This window comes from Hemicordylus capensis, chromosome 8 (genome assembly GCF_027244095.1).
Source record: "Hemicordylus capensis ecotype Gifberg chromosome 8, rHemCap1.1.pri, whole genome shotgun sequence".
NCBI classification, from domain to species: domain Eukaryota; kingdom Metazoa; phylum Chordata; class Lepidosauria; order Squamata; family Cordylidae; genus Hemicordylus; species Hemicordylus capensis.
Genome location: NC_069664.1, coordinates 10500173 through 10521739, shown reverse-complemented (window position 1 = coordinate 10521739; position 21567 = coordinate 10500173). Strand labels below are relative to the sequence as shown.

At 50.1% G+C, this 21567-nt stretch overlaps 1 protein-coding gene across 2 annotated transcripts; it reads left to right on the top strand.

Annotated features, from left to right (window-relative positions):
- The first annotated feature begins 919 nt into the window (after positions 1–919).
- ACTR1B (actin related protein 1B) lies at positions 920–21378 on the top strand. 2 transcript variants are annotated; one of them, XM_053269615.1, is made up of 11 exons: positions 920–1194; positions 8721–8785; positions 8933–9008; positions 10461–10586; positions 12340–12464; positions 13430–13646; positions 15549–15641; positions 15955–16129; positions 16302–16363; positions 17282–17322; positions 19052–21378. In XM_053269615.1, exons 1-11 carry the CDS (start codon positions 1147–1149, stop codon positions 19152–19154), a joined length of 1131 nt encoding a protein of 376 aa, XP_053125590.1. In that variant the 5' UTR covers positions 920–1146; the 3' UTR covers positions 19155–21378. The 2 variants fall into 2 exon arrangements, with proteins under 2 accessions (XP_053125590.1, XP_053125591.1); XM_053269616.1 differs by lacking the exon at positions 920–1194 and adding an exon at positions 1347–1365.
- Positions 21379–21567: the final 189 nt, after the last annotated feature.

The window sequence follows — 21567 nt, the reverse complement described above, 5'->3', positions numbered from 1 at the left end:
ATGAAGGCAGTACCCACCTCCTGCAATACCTTGTTCCCCAGTCATTGGTATTCAGTACTATGCTGGCACGGATCATGGAGGTTCCATTCACCTATCAAAGATTAGTACCCATTGGTAGACTTGCTCAGACAAATACACAAAGTCCCTTTTAGCCATCTCTCAATCTATGGAATCTCCTGCCACAAGATGATCTTGTGGCAGGAGATTCCATAGATTAATGAGGCACTGTCTGAAAAAGTGCTTCCTTTTCCTGTCCTGAATCTCCTGCCAATCAGTGTTCGAGCACCTGGTGCTCCTAGAGTTATAAATGAAAAACCTCTTCCTCTGCTTTCTCCACACCAGGCAGCAGGATGCTACAAGACCCAATCATGCCTTTAGTCGCCTTTTTCTTAGATTACAACCCCTGCCTTCCCTGCAGTGGGGAAGGCTCTCCTGCCTTCTCCTGCACCGCACCTTCTCCACCTGAACGATATCCTTGTCCCATATCACTTTGCCAATATCTCTGCCGCCACCACTCCTCTGCCTCGACACGTAACGTGTGAACAGAACATCACCAGCTCCCCCTCTTGCGAAACCAGCTGCAGCTCCGACCTAGACCCTCTTCTCCCACTGAAGCAAAGGGCCTCGCTCTGGCCCAGTCCTTCCAGCCGGGAAAGCTCCCCGCCCAGCGACTGCGGACTCCCTCCATCCCCGCCCACACCACACGGGTCAGAAAAGGAAACCCAGAGATAATAACGGCCTCTGCCCCTTTAAGGGCCGAACCATGACATCACCTGCCTCACCTCCCTCGCCCCCGCGCGTCGTGCGTGTCCGCGCCACTAAGCTTGATGCGGAAGACCCGCCCTCTTAGGCCGCGCGGGCCAATGGGTAGCGGCTGTCAAACCGGGAGTCTCACCCTCGGCTGGGCCTCCTCCAGCCTGCTCCTGGCTGTCACTCTGAAGGCTGCAGCTGCCGCAACTGGCCAAGCCCGGCTTGGCCCGCCCTCCTGCGCTGCGGAGCGTGAGGGTGCGGTAGGTTGCGCCGGTTGGGTGGTGGTTACCGGGCCACGGCGGCGGCGGCGGCAGGAGCGGTGTCCGGCGTGAGGGCAGCCTCGAGTGTTCGTCCAGGCCCGGCTAGCCCCAGCCCAGCCCAGCGGCGGCCCCGGCCATGGAGTCCTACGATATCATCGCCAACCAGCCCGTGGTCATTGACAACGTAAGCGCCGAGCGAGCAGCCGGCCGGGAGGGAGGAGGGGGAGGAGCTGGGTGGGGCCCTGGAGCGGCGGGAGGAGGAGGAGGAGGAGGAGGAAGGGAGTCCGGGCCTGCAAGGGCGGGAGGACCGGCAGCAGCGCTCTCCAGGGCCCCCTCAAGCAAGCTGCAATTGCACGTCTGTTATTTTTTTAAAAAAATTATTATTATTTTTAAATCATTAATCTGCAGCCTTTTAAGGATAACTCTGAAAGCCGCATGGTGGCAGGATGGATATCGTGCTAGTAGCTCTGTATTATAGTTGGTATTCACATTCTGGTTGGACAAACTGAACAAACATGACAGGTGAATCGGTCGTGTTGCATTAGGTTAAGCAGCAACAATTAAGTGTACAGAGCAGCCAGATTGTTGTTGTTTTGTTGGTTTCAGTGTTTAAGAATGGCACATGAGCTGCCCTGAGCCACTTTAGGAAGGGTGCTGTATAACAACAACAAATATTTCTATACTGCTTTTCAACAAAAGTTTTCAAAGCGGTTTACATAGAAAAATAATAAGTCAATAAATTAGATGCTTCCCTGTCCCCAAAAGGCTCACAACTTAAAAAGAAGCATAAGGTACTACACCAGCAACAGTCACTGGAGGAATGTTGTGCTGGGGCTGGATATGGCGGGTTGTTTTTCCCCTCCCTGCTAAATAAAGAGAATTGCCACATTTAAAAAGTGCCTCTTTGCCCAGTTAGCAGGGGTGAAGGGCAAATAAATATGAATGTATTTGATATAGAAATCAAATAAATTATGTATAGTAATTAACTCTAATTTATTCCAGATTATTATTATTATTGCACTGCTTAAGAATTATTACTCATAATGCAAAGTTGATTACTATTTTTATGCAGTCCAGTTGGATATAGCTAATATTATTATAGGTAATATTTCTTAAAACAATGTAGCTTAAAATGATGATGTAGGCCACATAGTACTAAGGAGTTAGCATTTGAGGCTGTGCTCTGTTGTTATGCTGTATTAAGAATAATGGTGGACATTTAACTCAAGCTGGTTTTAAAATTTTTTACTGTGTATATATTGGGATCCAAATCGGATCAGGTGATCAGTACTTTAGCAATGTGACAGCATTTGATATGCTTCAGTTACTCAACTTAATTATGAATTGTAGCTATTTGTTAATGTAACACAGCTGCATTATAACAAATGTGTCTTCATTTTTTGTGATTTAGATTTATATCTTGCCCTTCTTCCAAGTTGCTCAGGGTGGTGGTTACTCTTGTTCCTCTGACCATCTTACCACAGCAACCCTGTAGAGGTAGACAAAGAGAAAATGACTGTTCCAAAGTCAACTAGCAATCTTCATGGCTGAACTTGAAGCTGGATTTCTTTAATCCACGGGTTCCCAACCTTGGGTGCCCACATGTTGCTGGACTGCAACTCCCATCCTTGAATAGTAGTCCAACAACATCTGGGAACTGAAGGTTAGGAGCCCTTGCCTTAGTCGAACACACTGACAACACCGTAATGGCTCTGAAATGTTGTTTCAGGCATCTCTGTATTTAGTAGTAGTAGTCATCAAGACACCCCCCCCCCAAAAAAAAACCCCACCTAATGGTGCAGCGGGGAAGTAACTTGCCTAGCAAGCAAGAGGTTGCCGGTTTGAATCCCTGCTGGTATGTTTCCCAGACTATAAGAAACACCTATATTGAGCAGCAGAGATCTAGGAAGATGCTGAAAGCAATGTTCTCTCTAATTTTTAAAATCTGAGTGCGGAATGAGTTTTGTTCTGGGTGGGAGTATCAGGGTAGTGTGTGCACACATGCATTCAGAATGGGGCCTTCCTGATTCAGTTTGAGTGGGATCTAAAATGAGTGGACATCAAAAAACTTGTGAGCGCCGGCATGTGCGCCCACCTTAGAGGGAACACTGGTTGAAAAGCATCATCTCATACTGCGCGGGAGATGACAGTGGTAAACTCCTCCTGTATTCTCCCAAAGAAAATCACAGAGCTCTGTGGGCGCCAGGAGTTGACACTGACTTGACCGCGCAACTTTAACTTCACCTTTAGTCAAGACAACATGTCATTAAATACTAGTATTTATTGTTGCTGCTATTGCTTAAGGCTCCTTTCCATTTACAGATTGTGCAGAACTTGACTCTATTTCTGTGGAGTTACCTGCTTTTATACCCCCTGGTTTCAGATGTCTGCACTTAGACACAGCATGTCTCTGAGATCTGCAAAACTCCTAAACAATTCCTTGGAGTGTTTCTCTCCTCACCAGCTGTGTGTGTTCCCCTGCTTATTTGTGCATCCAGCTGCTGTCTCTGGAAAGCTCCCTGCTAATTGTGTATTATCCAGTTCCAGAGCAAAGGCTTCAAAGAGCAGCCATGGAACTGAAAAGCTTTTTCTTCTCTGTAGTTATCTAGATCAGGGTTTCCCAGCCTTTTAAAACAAGTGTACCCCTTTTATCGCAAACCTTCAGCTCAGGTATCACATAGAGACTTTTTTCAGTGTGTGTGTATACACACACACACCAAAAGCCACCCAATGGCGCAGTGGGGAAATGACTTGACTAGCAAGCATGAGATTGCTGGTTCGAATCCCCGCTGGTGTGTTTCCCAGACTATGGGAAACACCGATATTGGGCAGCAGTGATCTAGGAAGATGCTGAAAGGCATCATCTGATACTGCGTGGGAGATGGCAATGGTAAACCCCTCCTGTATTCTACCAAAGACAACCACAAGGCTCTGTGGTCACCAGGAGTCCGACACTGATTCGACGGCACAACTTTACCTTTATACATACACACACACACACACACACACACACACACGGGAAAGAGAGAGAAATGTAAATGATGCAGTTATGAGAGAATCTATTCTAGTCACTGCCTTGCATCCAGATTAAATTACTGATGAATAATCCCATTTAAATTAATAGGACAAGCTTTACTAATTTTCTGAAGCCTGTCTGGCTGAGGGGAGGGGGTGTGCTGAGCTTCAGCACGCCATTTGGGAGCAAAGGAGAAGGCTCTTCAACTTCTCCCTCTCCTATAGAAGGATGAGGATGCATTGGCTTCATGCCAGTGATTCTCAGATGGGGAGCAAATAGTGTGGCTGCATTGTGGGGAGACGGGAGTTCTAAGTGCCTCGTTGGGAGTCCTTCAGGTACCCCAAGGGAACCCTTGATCTAGATTGTAAGCCTCCCTGGGGCAAAATCTTGTCCTGTCATTCTTTGTAAATCACCATGGACAAGGATGGCATTAATAATTTTAAAAAGCAGAGGTGAAATTTACAAGGATTTTTCAGTTGTGTCCAACTCCCCCCCTCAGTGGAAATTATATTGGTAGGATGAATGAGATGTGATGAGGTTCCAGATTTGTCTGCACCAGCTGAATGTCAATATCTGCATTAGAAGGCAGGCAGTTGGAAAGCAAACCTTGAGGGGAGTGGGATGAGAGAGTGGCTTGCTGAAGGCCCCCTGGTGAGTTCATGTCCAAGTCCAGAGCAGTGTTCCCTCTAACAGGGATTCCCAGATGTTGTTGGCTGCATCTAGCTGAGGTGGATGAACCCAATGGTCTGACTTGGTATAAGAGAGTTGTCCCTATGTAGGAGACCTTTCTGGGGGGTTGTGTTCCTTGAATCAGATCTGGCTCTCTTCTGTCACCCTTCATGACACCCCCAAGTCTTCTGCTGAAAGTGGGGGTCTAATTTTGCCTCATGGTAGAGCCACCTCTAGCTGCTTCCATGCACACCGCCCAGTTAACACTAATGGATTGCTCTGTGGCTGTGGCCATGCAGCCGCTCAGGCATGAGGAGCCTGGGTGTGTGAATGGGCCCTGACACATTGCCTTGGCAACTGAAAGTAGTTTGGCGCTGTCCAGGCAGCCAGACTTCATGTAGCAGATCTTCAGTGCAGTTCTCTTGTATGGGTTTATTTGCAAATCGGGAGCGTTTGTGGTCCGTATTCAGAGAAGCATGGAAAGCCATGCTGCTGGAGTCAGAACCGTGAAGTCCGTAGCTGGATTGCACCACTACGCAATCTGTGGATGTAAGAAAACGCCCCCTGCGAACTGGGCAAAGCGGCACCTCTTAAAGTGGTGATTCTCTTTGTTCAGCAGGGGGAGAGCAACTGGCCCTATCCGTTCCCAGCACAGTATCCCTCTAGTGGCTGTTACTAATGTCTATCTTATGTTTATTTTTTTTAGACCATGAGCCCTAGGGGACAGGGAGCCATTTTTATTTATTCATTCATTCATTCATTCATTCATACTGATGTAAACCACTTTGGGAACTTTTGCTGAAAAGCGATATATAAATATTTGTTGTATATGTAAAACTACAGAAGAAATAAGTCACCTTAAGTGGCGCAGCAGGGAAATGCTTGACTAACAAACAGAAAATCGCCGGTTTGAATCCCCGCTAGTATGTTTCCCAGACTATGAGAAAGTCAGGCAGCAGCGGTATAGGAAGGTGCTGAAAGGCATCATCTCATCTCATCTGTGTGGGAGATGGCAAAGGGAAGCCCCTCCTGTATTCTACCAAAAGAAAACCACAGGGCTCTGTGAGTGCCAGGAGTTGAAATCGACTTGACGGCACACTTTACCTTTACCGAAGAAATAAAGCTAAATTTCCCCCACCCCCTAAGAGAAACAGTTGGAGAATGCACTTGGTAGTTGCTTGGAGAAGAGAGATATGACTATATATTGTGGCTGGCCTCTCCGTTTCTCTATGATCACTGAACAGGCAGTCCAGAAAGGTCTGGTGCATATGTGTGTCATCAGTGCCTTTGAAAGAAATGCAAGCAGGCATCAGCAATTGTCTTCAGAGGTGCCCACTGGCGGTCATACTGTAGAGCAACGGTAAGATGGTGGGAAATTCCTATTTCATTATCTAGCAAAGGTTGGCAACACTAAAGATGACTGTTTGAAAGCATCCTTATTCATGCTGGCTTGCTCTAGATTTTTCAAAGCACTGCCCTCTGGCGCCTGCTATCCAACTTGGAGATGCCAGAGAGAGATGGTTTCTCCAACTATACATACAATAGTTTTGGAGCGGGGAGGGAACTCCTGTGTTGCCTGTCAAACATCTCACTGCCTTTATCTGAGGTCACACCTTTCTCTTGAAGGACCAGAACTTGGATCTCTGCCTCAGTGGCCAGGGGAACCCACAGGTTGTTCTGCACTTTGCATATGCAAACAATTGAGGAGATGAGAAGCATTCATTTTTTGTTGTTGTCTCTTTAATGAATTGGAGAAAGAAGTTTGGCCTATAGACACTTGAGATATGGGGGTGTGGCATTAAATACATAGGTGCCAAATCTCCTTGCTTTAAAAGCTACCCTGACTTCAAACATTTTATTGTACAGTACATCAAGAGTGACTGCTCTTGATACGCTGCACATTAGAGAATATGCTTGTTTTCCTTCTTCGGCTGAGTGTTTCTTACACTCTACACCAGGATTCGAAATTGACTTGATGGCACACTTTACCTTTACACTATATGGGGGGTGGGTGGGGGCACTTTACCAGCTTAGGCAAAATTTTACTGATACGTTTGCACTGGGATTAAGATCTTTCTATCCTTGGCAGTTTCAAAGTCTAGAGGTTGAGAGGTATCTCTTACAGGAAGGCTGCACAACTTTGGCGCTCTGGCTGCTGTTGGACTACAACTCCCACCATCCATGAGCATTGGCCATTGTGGCTGATGGGAGTTCTAGTCACATCACAGCTCAAGGGCTGAAGTTGTGCAGCTCTGCTCCACAGAATCCGCAGACTTAGTCGTACATGGGTGGGGCGGGGGTGCAAACGATGCATGTACACATACAGGGATATAGGGTGGGCAAATATATCCAGTGTCTGGTGGTGAATATTCCGGGGGAGTGAGTGTACAGAGGGTCCTTGTCTAGGGATGGCAAACTGCTGCTCTCTGTGTGATGGTATCTGGCCTGTTCTTGCCGATCCGTGGGGTGTGGCTGGTGAGAGACTTGCTTATTCATGCTTCAAAGGAATAATTAGCGACTAGAGGGAGAGAAGCAGCCCAGCCTCTGGGTGTAGAGCTGTGCTGGGGTGGGGGCTGGCCAAGCCCCTCAGCCCAGCTGCCACATGATCCTCTGAGAGGGATGTATCCACAAGAGGAGTTTTCTCTAGCATGTTGACATACTAGATCTCTGTCGCCTTCCCCAGATTCTTGTTTTATTTTTGCAGTGTGCTATTGCAAAATGGACCCTTGTCCATAGGGTAGGGAGCTGTCCCTCCACCACTTGCAACAGTGGAGGAGCTTTGTCCCTGGGCTGGGGGGGGGGCAAGAAGAAGGGCGATCTTGTGACTGAAAGTCAGGCATGAAAGCTATCCTGGGCAGTCCTCTTCCTTTACTTGCTTTTGCTTGGCTTCGATGTTTCTGAGATGCAGGGAGGAGAGCTGATCTTGTGGTAGGAAGTGTGATTTGATGCTTGCTAAGCAGGGTCTGCCTTGAGTTACATTTGGATGGGAGACTACATGTGTGCACTGTAAGATCCCCTATGGGGCTGTAGCACTGTGGCATCAGTGGCAAAGCATCAGCTTTGCCAGCAGAAGTTGCCAGGCTCACTCTCTGGCATCTCCAGGTAGGCCTGGAGAGATTTCAGCCTGAAAGCTTGGAAAGCTGCTGCCAGTCAGTGTTGGCAATACTGAGCTAGATGGACCAGTGATGAACTCTGTATAAGGCAGCTTCCGATGTTCCTAATGATTCTGACCCTTCTGGAGGTGCATATAAGGAGTGAGGCCAGTGATAATTCTAAATCTAGCACTGGCTGGCAGAGATCCAGTTTTCCAAAGCCTCTTGGGCAGGGATCCTTCCCAGACCCTTCCTCCACCTGAGATCTAGCCCCAGCACTTAATCAATCATGCAAGCAGAGAAAGGTCTTTCCTAGCCCTTAACTGGAGTTGCCGTCACTCAAACCTGGAACTTGAGCACGTGCTCTGTCGCTGAGTTGTGGTCAAGCGACAGAGTGCGTGCAGAGTGCTGAATTGTGGTCAAGCATGAGTAAAGCTACAGCTGGAAGAAAGGCAATTGTGTGAAGCATTTGTTTGTCTCAAGTACTCTGTAAACAGTTTTTCCTCAATCATCAGAGGTTCGAGTAGAAAAGTGGAAGCAGGAGCAGAAGTTCCACTGAGAGGTAAACTCATCACAAAATGAACCCCTGGTGGCGCAGTGGTAAAACTGCCGCCCTGTAACCAGAAGGTTACAAGTTCGATCCTGACCAGGGGCTCAAGGTTGACTCAGCCTTCGATCCTTCCGAGGTCGGTAAAATGAGTACCCAGAATGTTGGGGGCAATATGCTTAGAGAGCTTCGGCTATAGAGCGGTATATAAATGTAAGTGCTATTGCTATTGCTATTGCTAAAATGCAGTCAAACTCTCATAGTTGATATAAAGCAAAGAGTGGCGGCTGCTGCTGGTTCTCTCTTCTGAGTGAAATTTACTAGTGAGTTCATCTCTCACTGAAAAGTCTCCTGCCTGTCTCGTAACCATTTCTCTCTTCATTCAGGGTTCCGGAATGGTTAAGGCTGGCTTTGCTGGAGATCAGATTCCGAAATACTGCTTCCCAAACTAGTGAGTATTACTGCTTATTTTGTTGTCTTAAAAGGTGTGGAAAGGTTTGGGACAAGGTCTGTCAAGCTGGGTTTTTGAATTTCCTGTGTTCAGTCATGAAGATGTGCCCACTTCCCCCACATGCTCACCTTTTCTGTCTCTTTCCAGTGTGGGTCGTCCAAAGCACATCCGGGTTATGGCCGGGGCACTGGAAGGAGATCTCTTCATTGGACCGAAAGCAGAGGTCAGTTGCCCCCTTGTGGCTTCTGTGTGTGTGTGTGTGTGTGTGTGTGTGTGCATTCTCATTTGAGTACAGTAGATATCTTGAATGCACTCTTCACTTAATTATCTGTTCCCTGTAACTGTGAATATTTCCTCTGAAATCCAGAGGGAGGGGAGATCTTAATCTTGCAAAATTGCCCAGATGCCCATGTCCTGAGTTGCTTGGTCTCCCTGGCTCTCTTGTTTTGGGACAGGCAGCTCCGAATCTCCAGAATTCTCCTTGCGGTTCTTCCAGAGTGCCTTGGGTTTGCCCAGTGCCATAATCATTCAGTCTGTTTACTTTTTTCATCTGTAAATTGAGGTGTTTGCATATGCCGCAGAAGTGGTCTGACAGCTTGTTTACTGACAGCTGGAAAGCAGCCTGTACAAAGTCAACAGAAAGCCAGCTTAGACTCCAAATGCCTAAGTGTGGTGGGTTTATTTATTTTAAACTGCTTTATTGGGGTAGAAGAAAACCCAGAGGGGCAATGTGCCTTAGTGGCATTGTACATCTCATTCCCTGCTGAGCACAGGAAACTGCCTTATACCGAGTCCGACCATCTAGCTCAGTATTAGCTAGATACTAATACTCAGTATTGTCTGCACTGACTTGGCAGCGGCTTCTCCAAGGTTTCAGGCAGGAGGAGTCTCTCCCAGCCCTACTTGGAGATGCTGCCAGGGATTGAACCTGAGACCTTCTGCTTGCAAATCCTGTTCCACTGAGTTATGGCCCCATCCATCTTGCCGTGCTTATATGTAGTCACCCATCCAAATGCAAACCAAGGTGGACCCTGCTTAGCAAGAGAGACCATTCTTACTTGCTACCACAAGACTACCTCTCCTCCAGTAGTACAGCCCTTGTTGCAGTGCATTTAATGGCATTTTGGCCTTCTTGGGAGCACCTCTCATGATCTGCTTGGGTGTAACATATTTCCCTTGGCCCCTGGTGACTTTGAGAGCTCTGCTCTGCAAGAAGTCCAGCCTCTGGTTTCCCCTTGGGTCCTGTCCAGATCAGGCTGGAATGCAGACCACTTCTTCCCCTCCTGGCCCACACAGGGTGTCAGTGCTGGCTGATGTGTGCTGGCACCACTGAAATTATTTAGGGGCCACAACCAAAAAGGCCCTGTCTCTAGTCCCCGCCAACCAGATCTCTGTTAGTGGCAGGATGATGAGCAGAGGGCCCTGGCAGAATCATATGGGCGAATGCGGTCTGACAGGTACCCCGGCCCCAAGCCGTGTAGAGTTTTAAAGGTCAATACCAGCACCTTGAATCTAGCCCGGAACGGGACCAGTAGCCAATGAAGCTGACGCAGGATGGGTGTAATACTTGTGAAGCTACTTGCACCCACGAGCATCCTTTCGGCAGCATTCTGGACCAGCTGAAGCTTCCGAACAGTCTTCAAATGAAATGAAGGTGTTGCTCTGTGTCCTGTAGGAGCATCGAGGGCTGTTGTCCATCCGATACCCCATGGAACACGGCATTGTCCGGGACTGGAATGACATGGAGAGGATCTGGCAGTACGTTTATTCCAAAGACCAGTTGCAGACATTCTCAGAAGAGGTAATGGTCATCCTGAATGGTGCTTTCGGCCAACCTTTCGTTTGCAGTTCTTCTGTTCCTGGCTGGCTACGCAGTTTAGACCCTGCAAAGATGCCTGGGCCACAAAATGGGAGGCGGGGCGAAGGTGATGCTCCACAACTCCCCTCCTGCTAGTGTAGGAGGAGGATGTTGTCATGGCAGCTCCACCTGTGGGTGGTGGTGGTGGTGGTGCTTCTATTACGAGAGAGACATGGACTGCTGTTCCAAGGGGCTCACATACTAAAATTGGCACAAGGGAGGCTGTAGATGAAGGAGAGGGACATAGAGGGACATTGATTTTTAAGCTGTTAGTTTTTAATTGTTTTAATGTGTTTTGATATGTGTTTTTAACTGTTTTATCATTGTGAACTGCCCAGAGACACGAGTGTGTGGCGGTATAAAAGTGTAATGAATAAATAAATAGAGGCAGGGGAAAAGTGGAGAAGAATATAGGAATTCATATATATATTTATCACAGTTATGTACCGCTCTTTCTAAAATCTGTGGTAACTAAGAGGAAACTTAGTTACTCGGGCCTGGTTACAACACAGTAAGAGGACTTAAGTGTTTTGCCAAAGTCTTCACGGAGAACATGCAGGTGGGAATAGGGAAAACATGATGTGTTCCCTCTTCAGAGAGCTTGTCCTGACCAGCAGACCCTCCCTGGCAGCACTGGCTTCCCAGACCACTCATGGGGCAGAGCAGATAATGATGTCCCAATGCAGATGCTCTGATGCGGCTGGCTGCAAGGCCGAGTTTGTGTCTGAGGCAGAAATTAAGGGCTCCCGAGCACTGTGGTGGCTCCTGCTTGCTGCAGTGTTGTGGTCTGTCTGCTGTATAGTTGGGGAGTTGCTGAGAAACCCTGTCCTCAGGGCTGCAGCTGATCACATTGTGTTTGGAGACTGGAAACTGCTAGACATGGTGGCCAAACACCAGTAGTTCCTTGTTTTATTGGTTGTATGGTGTTTCACGTTTCAGTTGGGTAGATCACTTATGCTTACACAATTTGGAAAAAGTGGGCCCCAAACATCTTCATAAGTAGTAATATATTTATTTATTATACCACTCTTCCAAAAATGGCTCAGGGCGGTTTACAGCAAACAAAAACAATTAAAATCAATTAACAATTAAAATAAAAACTAAATTAAAGAATTAAAATCATTTAAACATTAAAATCACTGACATTAAAATAATTTAAAACCATACATCTAATTAAACATCTGGGTGAATGGATGTGTCTTCAGTGCCTTTTAAAAAGTTGCCAGAGATTGGGAATGTCTTATTTCAACAGGGAGCACATTCCAAAGTCCAGGGACAGCAACAGAGAAGGCCTGTCCCTGAGTAGCCCCCAAATGAGTTGGTGGCAACTGCAGACGAACCTCTCCAGATGATCTTAGCAGGCGGTGGGGCTCACGGTGAAGAAGATGTTCTCCTAAATACCCAGGGCCTAAGTTGATTAGGGCTTAGACTTTGTGGCAGGGGTAGGCAATATTGGCTCTCCAGCTGTTGCTGAACTACAACTCCCATCATCCCCAGCTGCACCAAATTGTAGTTCAGCAACCCCTGGAGCGCCAAGGTTGCCTATCCCTCCTCTGTGGTGTTGGTGGAGTGGTTTCTGGAGCTTGGCAAGAGGAGTGATGGGAAGGGATGGGCGAGCTTCCTCCAAGGGAGTAGCCTGCGGCCGCTCTGGCATCCAACCACTTCCTTGAGACGGGCTCCCTGCTTCCCCTTCCAGCATCCAGTTCTCCTGACAGAAGCCCCTCTAAACCCCAGCAAAAACCGGGAGAAGGCGGCCGAGGTTTTCTTCGAGACCTTCAACGTTCCAGCTCTCTTCATCTCCATGCAAGCTGTCCTCAGCCTGTGAGTACCCAGCATCTGGAAGGTGGACAGAACAAGGTGGTCACATCCCTTCTCCTTCCCTGTTGCCAGGTGGACCTAAGCTGCTGCTTGAACACAATCCGTTTGCTCTTTGAGGTTGATATTCCAGATATATGCTCAAAGTCTCTGGGATGTGTGAGGGCCTTAGTGCCCGGCAGAGAATGCTCTCGCCTTTCCATGGCTGCTAAGCATGGTGGTAAGCAGAGAACGCCAGTATGTTCCCAGTCATCTGAGCTGAGACACGTTTTTGGCCTCTGCATTTCCTCCTCCTGTTCATCCTCTTTCCTCTCGGGTTCTTATTCTGCATGTCTGAGTGATGAGAATACGGGTAGCTGCCTTGTACAGAGTCCAACCATTGGTCTGTCTAGCTCAGTATTGTCTACACTGGCTGGCAACAGCTCTCCAAGGTTTCAGGCAGGAGCTTCTCCAAGCCCTACCTGGAGATGCTGACAGGGAGTGAACCTGGGACCTTCTGCATGCAGAGCAGGTGCTCTACCACTGAGCTACAGCCCCATCCCCAAAGATTGCCTACATGGATATCCCATCCAGGCACTAAACACACCAAGACCTGCTTAGCTTCAGCAAGGCGGCTGTATCGTATGTCCTTAGACCATGCCCTGAGCCCCCAAAAAGGTGGTAGAGATGTTGCCACGGGTTCTGAAAGCAGAGGAAAGCTGGGCTGCTACCTTGACTAGGATTACTGGCTGTTGTGGGCACTGTGTTTCACTTTGCAGTGACTTCAGATACACTCACATGCTGCCGTGTAAGTCTTCCTGGTTCATGGAGGTCTTCTGAGATCTCCCCCATGTGATGACGGTGAATACAGCTTTCTTGGGTTGTGCCGGATGCTTAGCCTTTCTGGTTGTTGTTTTCTTTTTGAGCCTCTTCTTGCCATCCTCTGCAGGGCTGTGCCAAACACAAAGCACTCTCTTCTTTCTCTGCTCCAGTTACGCCACAGGTCGCACTACAGGAGTGGTCCTGGATGCAGGAGACGGCGTGACTCATGCGGTACCCATCTACGAGGGCTTCGCCATGCCTCACTCGATCATGCGGGTAGACATCGCCGGGCGGGATGTTTCCCGTTACCTCCGCCTGCTGTTACGGAAAGAAGGCTACGACTTCCACACCTCCGCTGAGTTTGAGGTGGTCAAGACAATAAAGGAGGTGAGAGGGGAACAGATGGATGGGAATCTCTCCCGGAATTACCTTTCATGCTGCTAGCTAGAAGGAGCTCTGGGTTAGTGTTATCCCAGAGGTCCACTTGCTTGCTGTCCAAGCACTTCTGTCTAAAACTGGAGCAGTAATCTCAGCAGTCCTCCTGACAGGAGATGAGAACTGCTCTGGTGGTAGAAAGCATGACGTGTCCCCCTAGCTAAGCAGGGTCTGCCCTGGTTGCATAGGAATGGGAGACCTGATGAGTGAGCCCTGGAAGATATTCCCCTTAAGGGATGGAGCTGCTCTGGGAGGAGCATCTAGGTTCCAAGTTCTTTCCCTGGCAGCATCTCCAAGATGGGGCTGAGAGAGATTCCTGCTTGCCACCTTTGAGAAGCCATTGCCAGGCTGTGAAGACAATACTGAGCTAGATGGACCAATGGTCTGACTCAGTATACGGCAGCTTCCTCTAGACCAAGGTGAGTTTTTGGATTAGACCCACTAAACACAGACCAGCAGTTACGAAATCAAAAGGTGGCTTATTTTACCCAAGGAATAAGGGCCTGGGTTTGAAAAGGAGTGGGGGGAAAGAGAGTTTACGCCACCACACATTGAATATAATAAGGAAGCGAATTACCCTGAACTGAAACAGACAAGGATCTGTTAGGAGTCAAGGAAGATTGCATGTTGAGCATGAGTGACAGCAGGCAGACTTGACTCCTCTTTCTCCTGAGAGATAAACTTCCCTGGGACACAGCAGGCCCTCCTGGAGGCAGGGCCCAGCCAGTCACTGCAGAGCTGTCTCTGCTAGTGATGTGCACCGGTCCGGATCCATCCGGACCGGCACGGCGGGGCGTCTGTCTTTAAGGGCGGGGGGGTAGAACTTACCCCTCCCGCCGCTCTTCCCCCTCCGGCGCTGCGGTAATAGCCGCAGTTTTCGGGGCGGCAGGGTCCTTCCCTGCCGCCCCGGTGCCCGTCGTTGCCCGGAAAAAGCTTTAAGTGTACCACGCATGCGTGCGGCGCGGTGCACACGCGCGCCGCATACATCACACGCATGCGTGCATGTGACGTGTGCGATGCACGCATGCGTGGTACACTTAAAGCTTTTTCCGGGCACCAGGGCGGCAGGGAAGGACCCTGCCGCCCCGAAAACTGAGGCCATTACCGTAGCACCGGAGGGGGAAGAGCAGCGGGAGGGGTAAGTTCTACCCCCCCGCCCTTAAAGATAGACGCCCCCCCCCCCCGCACCGGTCCCTTCCCGAACCAGTTCGGAGGCCTCCGAAATGGCCTCCGGACCGGTTCGGGCACACCACTAGTCTCTGCTCTGCAGGGCATTCAAGGTTTTGCTTGCAACGTTTTGCTAAACACCACTTAGGGGAGTTGCAAACCGTAGGAGCTAGAGCTTTGCACACTGAGTGCCAGGATTTCATTCTAGTAACCTGTTCAAGACATCAGTTCCTTTGGATATCATCAGCCATTGTGGCTAGGGGGTGATGGGACCTTAGCTTGAGAATCCTTGTGCTCAGCAGTGCCAGATTTGGAGAACATGGGAATCCTGGAATGGCCCTCGAGTGTCAAGTGGCTTCAATGCCTTGCGTGATACTGCGGTGGCACATGATGAAGCCATGCTAAGTGGGGTGGTGGGGCTAGTGGTCCATGGTCATCCTGCTGGCTCTTTGTGGGGCCTGGGTGGGAGGACCTTCTAGAACAGGGATTCTCAACATTGGGTCCCCAGATGTTATTGGACTTCAACTCCCATAATCCCCATCCAAAGGTCACTGTGGCTAGGGATTATGGGAGCTGAAGTCCAATAACATCTGGGGACCCAACGTTGAGAATCCCTGTTCTAGAACCTTTAACAAGTGGCTCCTCGTCCTAGTCCTGCTGCCTCACATCTTGTTTTCCTGCTTGTAGAGAGCTTGCTACTTGTCCATCAACCCACAGAAGGATGAAGCCCTGGAGACGGAGAAGGTGCAGTACACGCTGCCCGATGGAAGCACTTTAGATGTAAGTTTTTGAATGGAAATAAGAGTCGGTCCTCTGGGAGGTGGCAACGAGAACTCCAAGGCTTGGGGCTGGTTCTCATTGCAATTGCAGTAGAGGTAGTTGCCACTGTCTCTTGTGGCAGTGAGTTCCATGAGTTACTGGGCAAAACAGGCCTTTCCTCTTAAGGTTTGTGTGTGTGCAAGAAAATGGCTGGTCTAAATGCTCTCGCTCTTCATCGTGACATGCCGATATTGTAGCCAAGTGCTACCTGGTCCAGGTGGTGCTGAGCTCTGCCCCCTTGCCACATTACATGTCATTGTGGCTTTTGTGGCAGGTTGGTCCCTCCCGGTTCCGAGCCCCTGAGCTGCTTTTCCAGCCAGACCTCATAGGAGATGAAAGTGAAGGGATTCACGAAGTCCTCGCCTTTGCCATCCAGAAATCTGACATGGACCTTAGACGGACACTGTTTGGAAACATTGTCCTCTCTGGGGGATCCACGCTCTTTAAAGGTACAGTGGTCTAGGGAACACGTTTGTGGTGGCTGGTATAAGAGGCTCTCCTAGTTGCATACAGTTCATTCTGCCCTGCAGAGGCTCTCTGTGGCCCAAAGGCGCATCTCCCTTTCTGGGGATGGTGCTCCAGTGTATCAGACTCTAACCCCTTTTCCTCTTGGCTTCTAAGGTTTTGGGGACCGGCTACTCAGTGAGGTGAAGAAACTTGCTCCGAAGGATGTCAAAATCAAGGTGAGGATATGGAGGAATTCTAGGCTGTAGGCATCGCAGTTCTGTGTAGATCTGTACCTCCCTGCTCATCAGATGATAAACCCTGCAAAACGGGGTAAAAAAGCAACGGGAAATGGCTTACTGGGGAATGCTTCTGCATGGTCCTGGCAGGCAGTGGAGGCAGTGCTTCAAACTAGCTGAGTCTTCTCCTGCCATCCTGGGGGTTTCAGTATCACAGGCTTCAGCTTTGCTGTTTTCAGAAGCTCTTGGGAAGTGTGTCTGAACTGGCACAGCTGTGGAGGCAGTGATGTCAGAAGCATCCTGTGATGGTTGGAATAAAGCCATCAAAACTAAATCTTGTTCCCCGAGTTCGGACAGAGCATGAAGTTGTGGCCATTCTAAAATTGGAAGTGGGGGATTTTGATCTCCTCTTCATCCTCCGGTACAAAAGAAGCACATGTGGGCTCCCCTGGCCTTGGGGCTCTGAAAGAGGGTATCATCAGCATCTTGTCATTGGAATGACGGGCTTGACTTTCCAGTACAGAAAGGCTGTTGGTTTGATACAGTGGATCATAAGAAGCTGCCTTATACTGAGTCAGACCATTGGTCCATCTTGCTCAGTATTGTTTGCACAGGCTGGCAGTGGCTTCTCCAAGGTTGCAAGCTGGAGTCTCAGCCCTGTGTGGGGGTACCAGGAGTGAACTTGGAGCTTTCTGCATGCAAGCATTCTGTTGCTCTTTCTTATTCCCTAAAGGGGAATAACTTACAGTGCTCACACATGTAGTTTCCAATTCATATGCAGCCAGGATGGACCCTGCTTAGCAAAGGAGACAGTTCCTGCTTGCTACCACAAGACTAACTTTCCTCCCGTGCTAAATGCAACAGCTGGATGGCCTTGTTCCTTGCCATGCGCCTGATCTGTGTGTTCCTTTCTTGCAGATCTCTGCCCCTCAGGAGAGGTTATACTCCACGTGGATTGGGTAAGAGCATTCACCTGGGGAGGATCAATCCCAGTGCAGTAGGGCTTCCTTTCTGGCATCTCGCAGCTCCAGTGGAACAGGAATGGGTCGATCGGGCTTGGCTTCTGCTGTGCCTTGCTCTAGAACTCGCATTGCAGTTCGTACAGAGACCAGGAGCTGTGTACAGTGGCTCTCCCTGTGCTCACAAGGAGACCACTACATCACTGGGAACAATAGTGTTGTGTGAGGATGATCCCCTTCAACTGGGAAAGTTGTCCTGGCCTTGATCAGGCTAGTGACAAATCAAAACTCCTGGGATTTATGTAGAAGTGGAGCTGAATCGACCAGCACAACACATGACATGCCCGAAGCAAGAGGGGAAAGCAAAATATGGCACAGCTTAGACCAAGGAGGTTGCATTCTTGTTCCCATGAATGTGGTTTGGGGGAGATAGGCCTGAAGTTGTTGGTATGGGCTGTCTGCTTTCTGGCAGGGGCAGCTTTTTATTTCATTTAAAATATTTCACGCTTCACTTTACAGCACTGGTTTCTGTGGCGGTAGGTGCTGTAAACTATCTATTTGTAGTTAATAAAAATGCAACAGTCCTAGTAAGAGGACTAAAGTAGTAGCACAGCCTAAAAGGACCAGCAGCCTTCAGCAGATCTAAATGGTTTAAAGGCCTGGGCAGACTTTAAAAAGATAAAAGGAAAAATCCCTATTGGCCACACTCCTCATTGCAGAAAACGGGGGCACCTGGAGAAAGGCTTCAACATAGGCTTTGTGTACTGGCAGGTTCATCTGGAAGAAGGTGGTTCTGTTGGGTACCCGGATTCTGTGCCATGTGAAGCTTAAAAGGTTAAAACCAGCACTCTGTGTCTGCGCTCACTGTGTGTACTGCGTCTGGGCCAGCCGCAGTAAAGCTAAAGAACTGGCAGAGTGTGTTGCATTCAGCCCACTGTCGGGTCTTTCACAGGGGTAGGCCTCCTTGGCTCTCCAGTTGTTGGACTACAACTCCCATCACCCCCAGCCACAATGAATGGTGGCTGAGGATGATGGGAGTTGTAGTTCAACAGCGAGAGGTCTAGCTGCTGTATAGTGTGTCTTGACCATTGGCACCCCTGCCTTCCCTCCACTGAATGATCCTCAAGGTGTCCGGCTGTCGTACAGCACCCTTCCTGCTGCCTGCAGGTGAGCTGGCAGCTCTTGGTCCTCTGGCTGCTGGCAGAGCCCAGAGCAGGGCTGCACAGCTTGGGCCTTCCAGCTGTTGTTGAACTTCAGCTCCCATCGCCACTGTGGCTAGCTATGATGGAAGCTGTAGTCCACCAGCAGTCGGAGGGCCAAAATTGTGCCGCCTTGCACTAGAATGTGGCCAGGGCATCCAGCATTGGAGGGTTCTTTCCGGCAGGGAGCGGGGAAGCCAGCTCCCTCTCTGGCTGAGGCCAGGCTAATCTTTCCCCTTACATGATGTTCTGGGAGGGAGGGGGTGCGACCCTCCAGTGGTCCTTGATCTTTTCCAGCTGATGGCAGATGCCAGAGCATGCTTCTCCTTGTTGCTTCTGGAAGCCTCTGGCAACCACCCAGGTCTAGTTGAAGGGTCTGAGTTGTCTTCAAGGGTAGCTCTGTGTGCAACGCACTTGGGGGCGGGGGGATTCAGTGTGAAAACTCCCAGATTACGAGTGGGAGTGGTGAGGGTCTGTGCCTCTTGTCTTTCCTGGCTCTCTCTCACGCTGCCCTTTCCTCCCACCAACAGTGGCTCCATCTTGGCCTCGCTGGACACATTCAAGAAGATGTGGGTGTCCAAGAAGGAGTACGAAGAGGACGGGTCCCGGGCCATTCATCGGAAGATGTTCTAGGGCAGGGGCTGGTGTGGGGGGGGGGAGGGGGAGTGGGGTGCAGTGGCGAAGCAGCTGGGGGTCCCTGGGCGACTCATCATCCAAGCTGTGTCTCTTTCTCTCTTAACCCTTTCCCGTCCAGGGCTGCTCCTCCCTCCTTGCTGGCCGGGGCCCGATCCCTGCCTTCCTCCTGGGCCTCCTGCTTTCCTGTCTTAGTGCCCTGTCTGATGCATGTTGCTAGCACGCACTCCCGGCGGGGGGGGGGGGGAGCAGTATTTTGAGGCCTTGGCTGTGGTGGAAGAGGGCAGCGGCCCCAGCCGGGAAGGGCACCCAGCGCTCCATCCCGCCTCCTTGCCTGCCCCCTAGGAAGGGCCGCCATACCGTTTACAACCCTGCTCCTGTGACCCAGTGCTCCATGTGCCTACAAGCTGGCCAGGAGGCCGCTTCCCTCGGCGCGGGGCTGCGGTGTGCTTCTGTCCTGCCCTCTTGGGCAAGGGGCCTGTGCGCTTTGCAGGTGGCCGGGGGGAGCTCGAGAGCTGGTGTCCAACCGAGGAATCGGGGATCGGTCAGTGTCGCTGCCCATGGCCACAGCGTTGCCTGTCTCACCTCGAGCGAGGGGCCAGGCCTGGCCATCTCCCTCTGGGTCATGGCTTCTGCAGAGATCCCTGCCGATCCTTTATCCTGCCCTGGAGAGAGGTCTCGTCCTTGTACCCTCCCGTGCCAAGGTGTCTCCGTGGGGAATGTGACCTTGGCACAAGCCTGTCGCTTCCATTGTGTTTTCTAAGCACCACCCCGCCTCCCTTTTTGGAGTCTCCAGTGGTGGTAAGGAATGGGATCATAGGGAAAGAAGCCAGATCGACATCTCTTGGTGGAAGAGCTATTCTTAAACGGAGCTAGAGGAAAAGAGCAATAGAGGAATGCTTGTCCAGTATCCAGGGAATACGGTTAGTTTATAGTCGGAGTTTTGCCTGTAAAGTTCCAAGGTAGAGGGAAGGGACGGCTCTGCTGGAGGTGGGCTTCGGTGGCTGGCAGGCTCCTCCCTGTCCAGCTTCTAGGGCAGTAGCTACTGCTAGCTGGAGAAGCGGCTGCTGGCCAAAGAAAGCTTTGCCAGGCACCCCCTGGTGTGTTGCCAGCCCCAGTGAATTGCAGGGGACAGGAGTTGCCGCGTGCCTTCCCTCTTGGTACCTCAAGGCATTCCTGGTTGGGAGTGATGGTGGGGGGAGAGACACAGAGAACGTGCCGGCCTCTGACGCACAATCCACTGCTCAGAATTCCCCCGCTCTGCTTCCCAATAGGGGCTGGGATTGCGAAGTGGCAGTTGGCTTGTTGGGGCCAGACTGGATGTGGAGGTAGCCGTGTTCGAGAAGCATGCTCAGGAGGGGAGCTGAACCCTTACCAGCCTCGGCACCTTGCCCTTCAGGTTCATTTCCTCCAGCCCAGTAGCGGGAACAAGGTTGAGGTGGCCAGTTGCAAGGGACAAAGCAGTGTGTGTGGTGGGGGGTGGGGGTGGGAGAGGTTCCGCTCCCTGCATCTCCGTTAGGGGACCCCCCACGTGCTTATATGAGCAACTGTCTAGCTTGACTCTAAGGGGCACGCTTGCCAAGGAAGGGTCTCCTGCAGCTTGCCTGTTTGGAGCAGCCATAAATGGCCACAAGAGTTCTGTTAAAACAAGTGCAGATTCCCAGGTGGCGAGATTCCGCTGGGGAACTGGGCAGGGTGGGCTTGCAGTACCCCGGGGTTCTCATGGCAGCGGAGAGGAAGCTAGCCGTCCAAGCCAAGACGGGCAGCCCTGGCTCTCCAGCTGCAGCAGCACTACCCTTCACATCATCCCCAGCCGCAAATCAAATCTAGCAACAGCTGGAGCAGGAAGGTTGCTCACCCCTGCCTTGGAGGAAGCTGCCCATTTGCCTTGGGCCTACCTGCAGGTGCATCACTGGGTGCTCTTTAGCCTTGGTCTGGAAAGGGTTAAATCTTTTTTTTAAATGGAAATTAATTTAAAATCCCCTGCTGAGGGGGTGAGGCTGTGTATCCCTCACGGGGCAGCAACTTCACCCCTTGTGTATGTATATGGGCTTCTTCTTCATGTATTCCACCCACACGGATCTATACCAAATGGAAGCAAGTGCAACTCCCCTCCCCTCCCCACCCCACCTCTCTGGGCTGCAATGTACAATAATTTAACACAGTTGCCTGTATTTTTATTTTGTAAATTCATTATAGTAATTATAAATTAACAGACAGTGGCTCTGTATGTGTCCGAGACTGCTCTGTAGTCTGTACTTGGCTGTGGGAACTGTATCTTCTTTACCATACCTAAATGCAGATCGCCAGTGGAAGTGAAAATTGGCAGGCCTGTATGTGTACCTTACCTCTCCTGCTTCACAGATGTTCTTCAAATATTAGGCCAAGCAAACTAACTATGTGGGATGAATCC

Excerpts from the sequence above, each read along its gene's own strand:
- ACTR1B (XM_053269615.1), top strand. The coding sequence starts at position 1,147 with ATGGAGTCCTACGATATCATCGCCAACCAGCCCGTGGTCATTGACAAC. Across the intron at positions 9,009-10,460 it reads TCATTGGACCGAAAGCAGAG|GAGCATCGAGGGCTGTTGTC; the intron begins GTCAGTTGCCCC and ends TGTGTCCTGTAG. Across the intron at positions 17,323-19,051 it reads TTATACTCCACGTGGATTGG|TGGCTCCATCTTGGCCTCGC; the intron begins GTAAGAGCATTC and ends TCCCACCAACAG.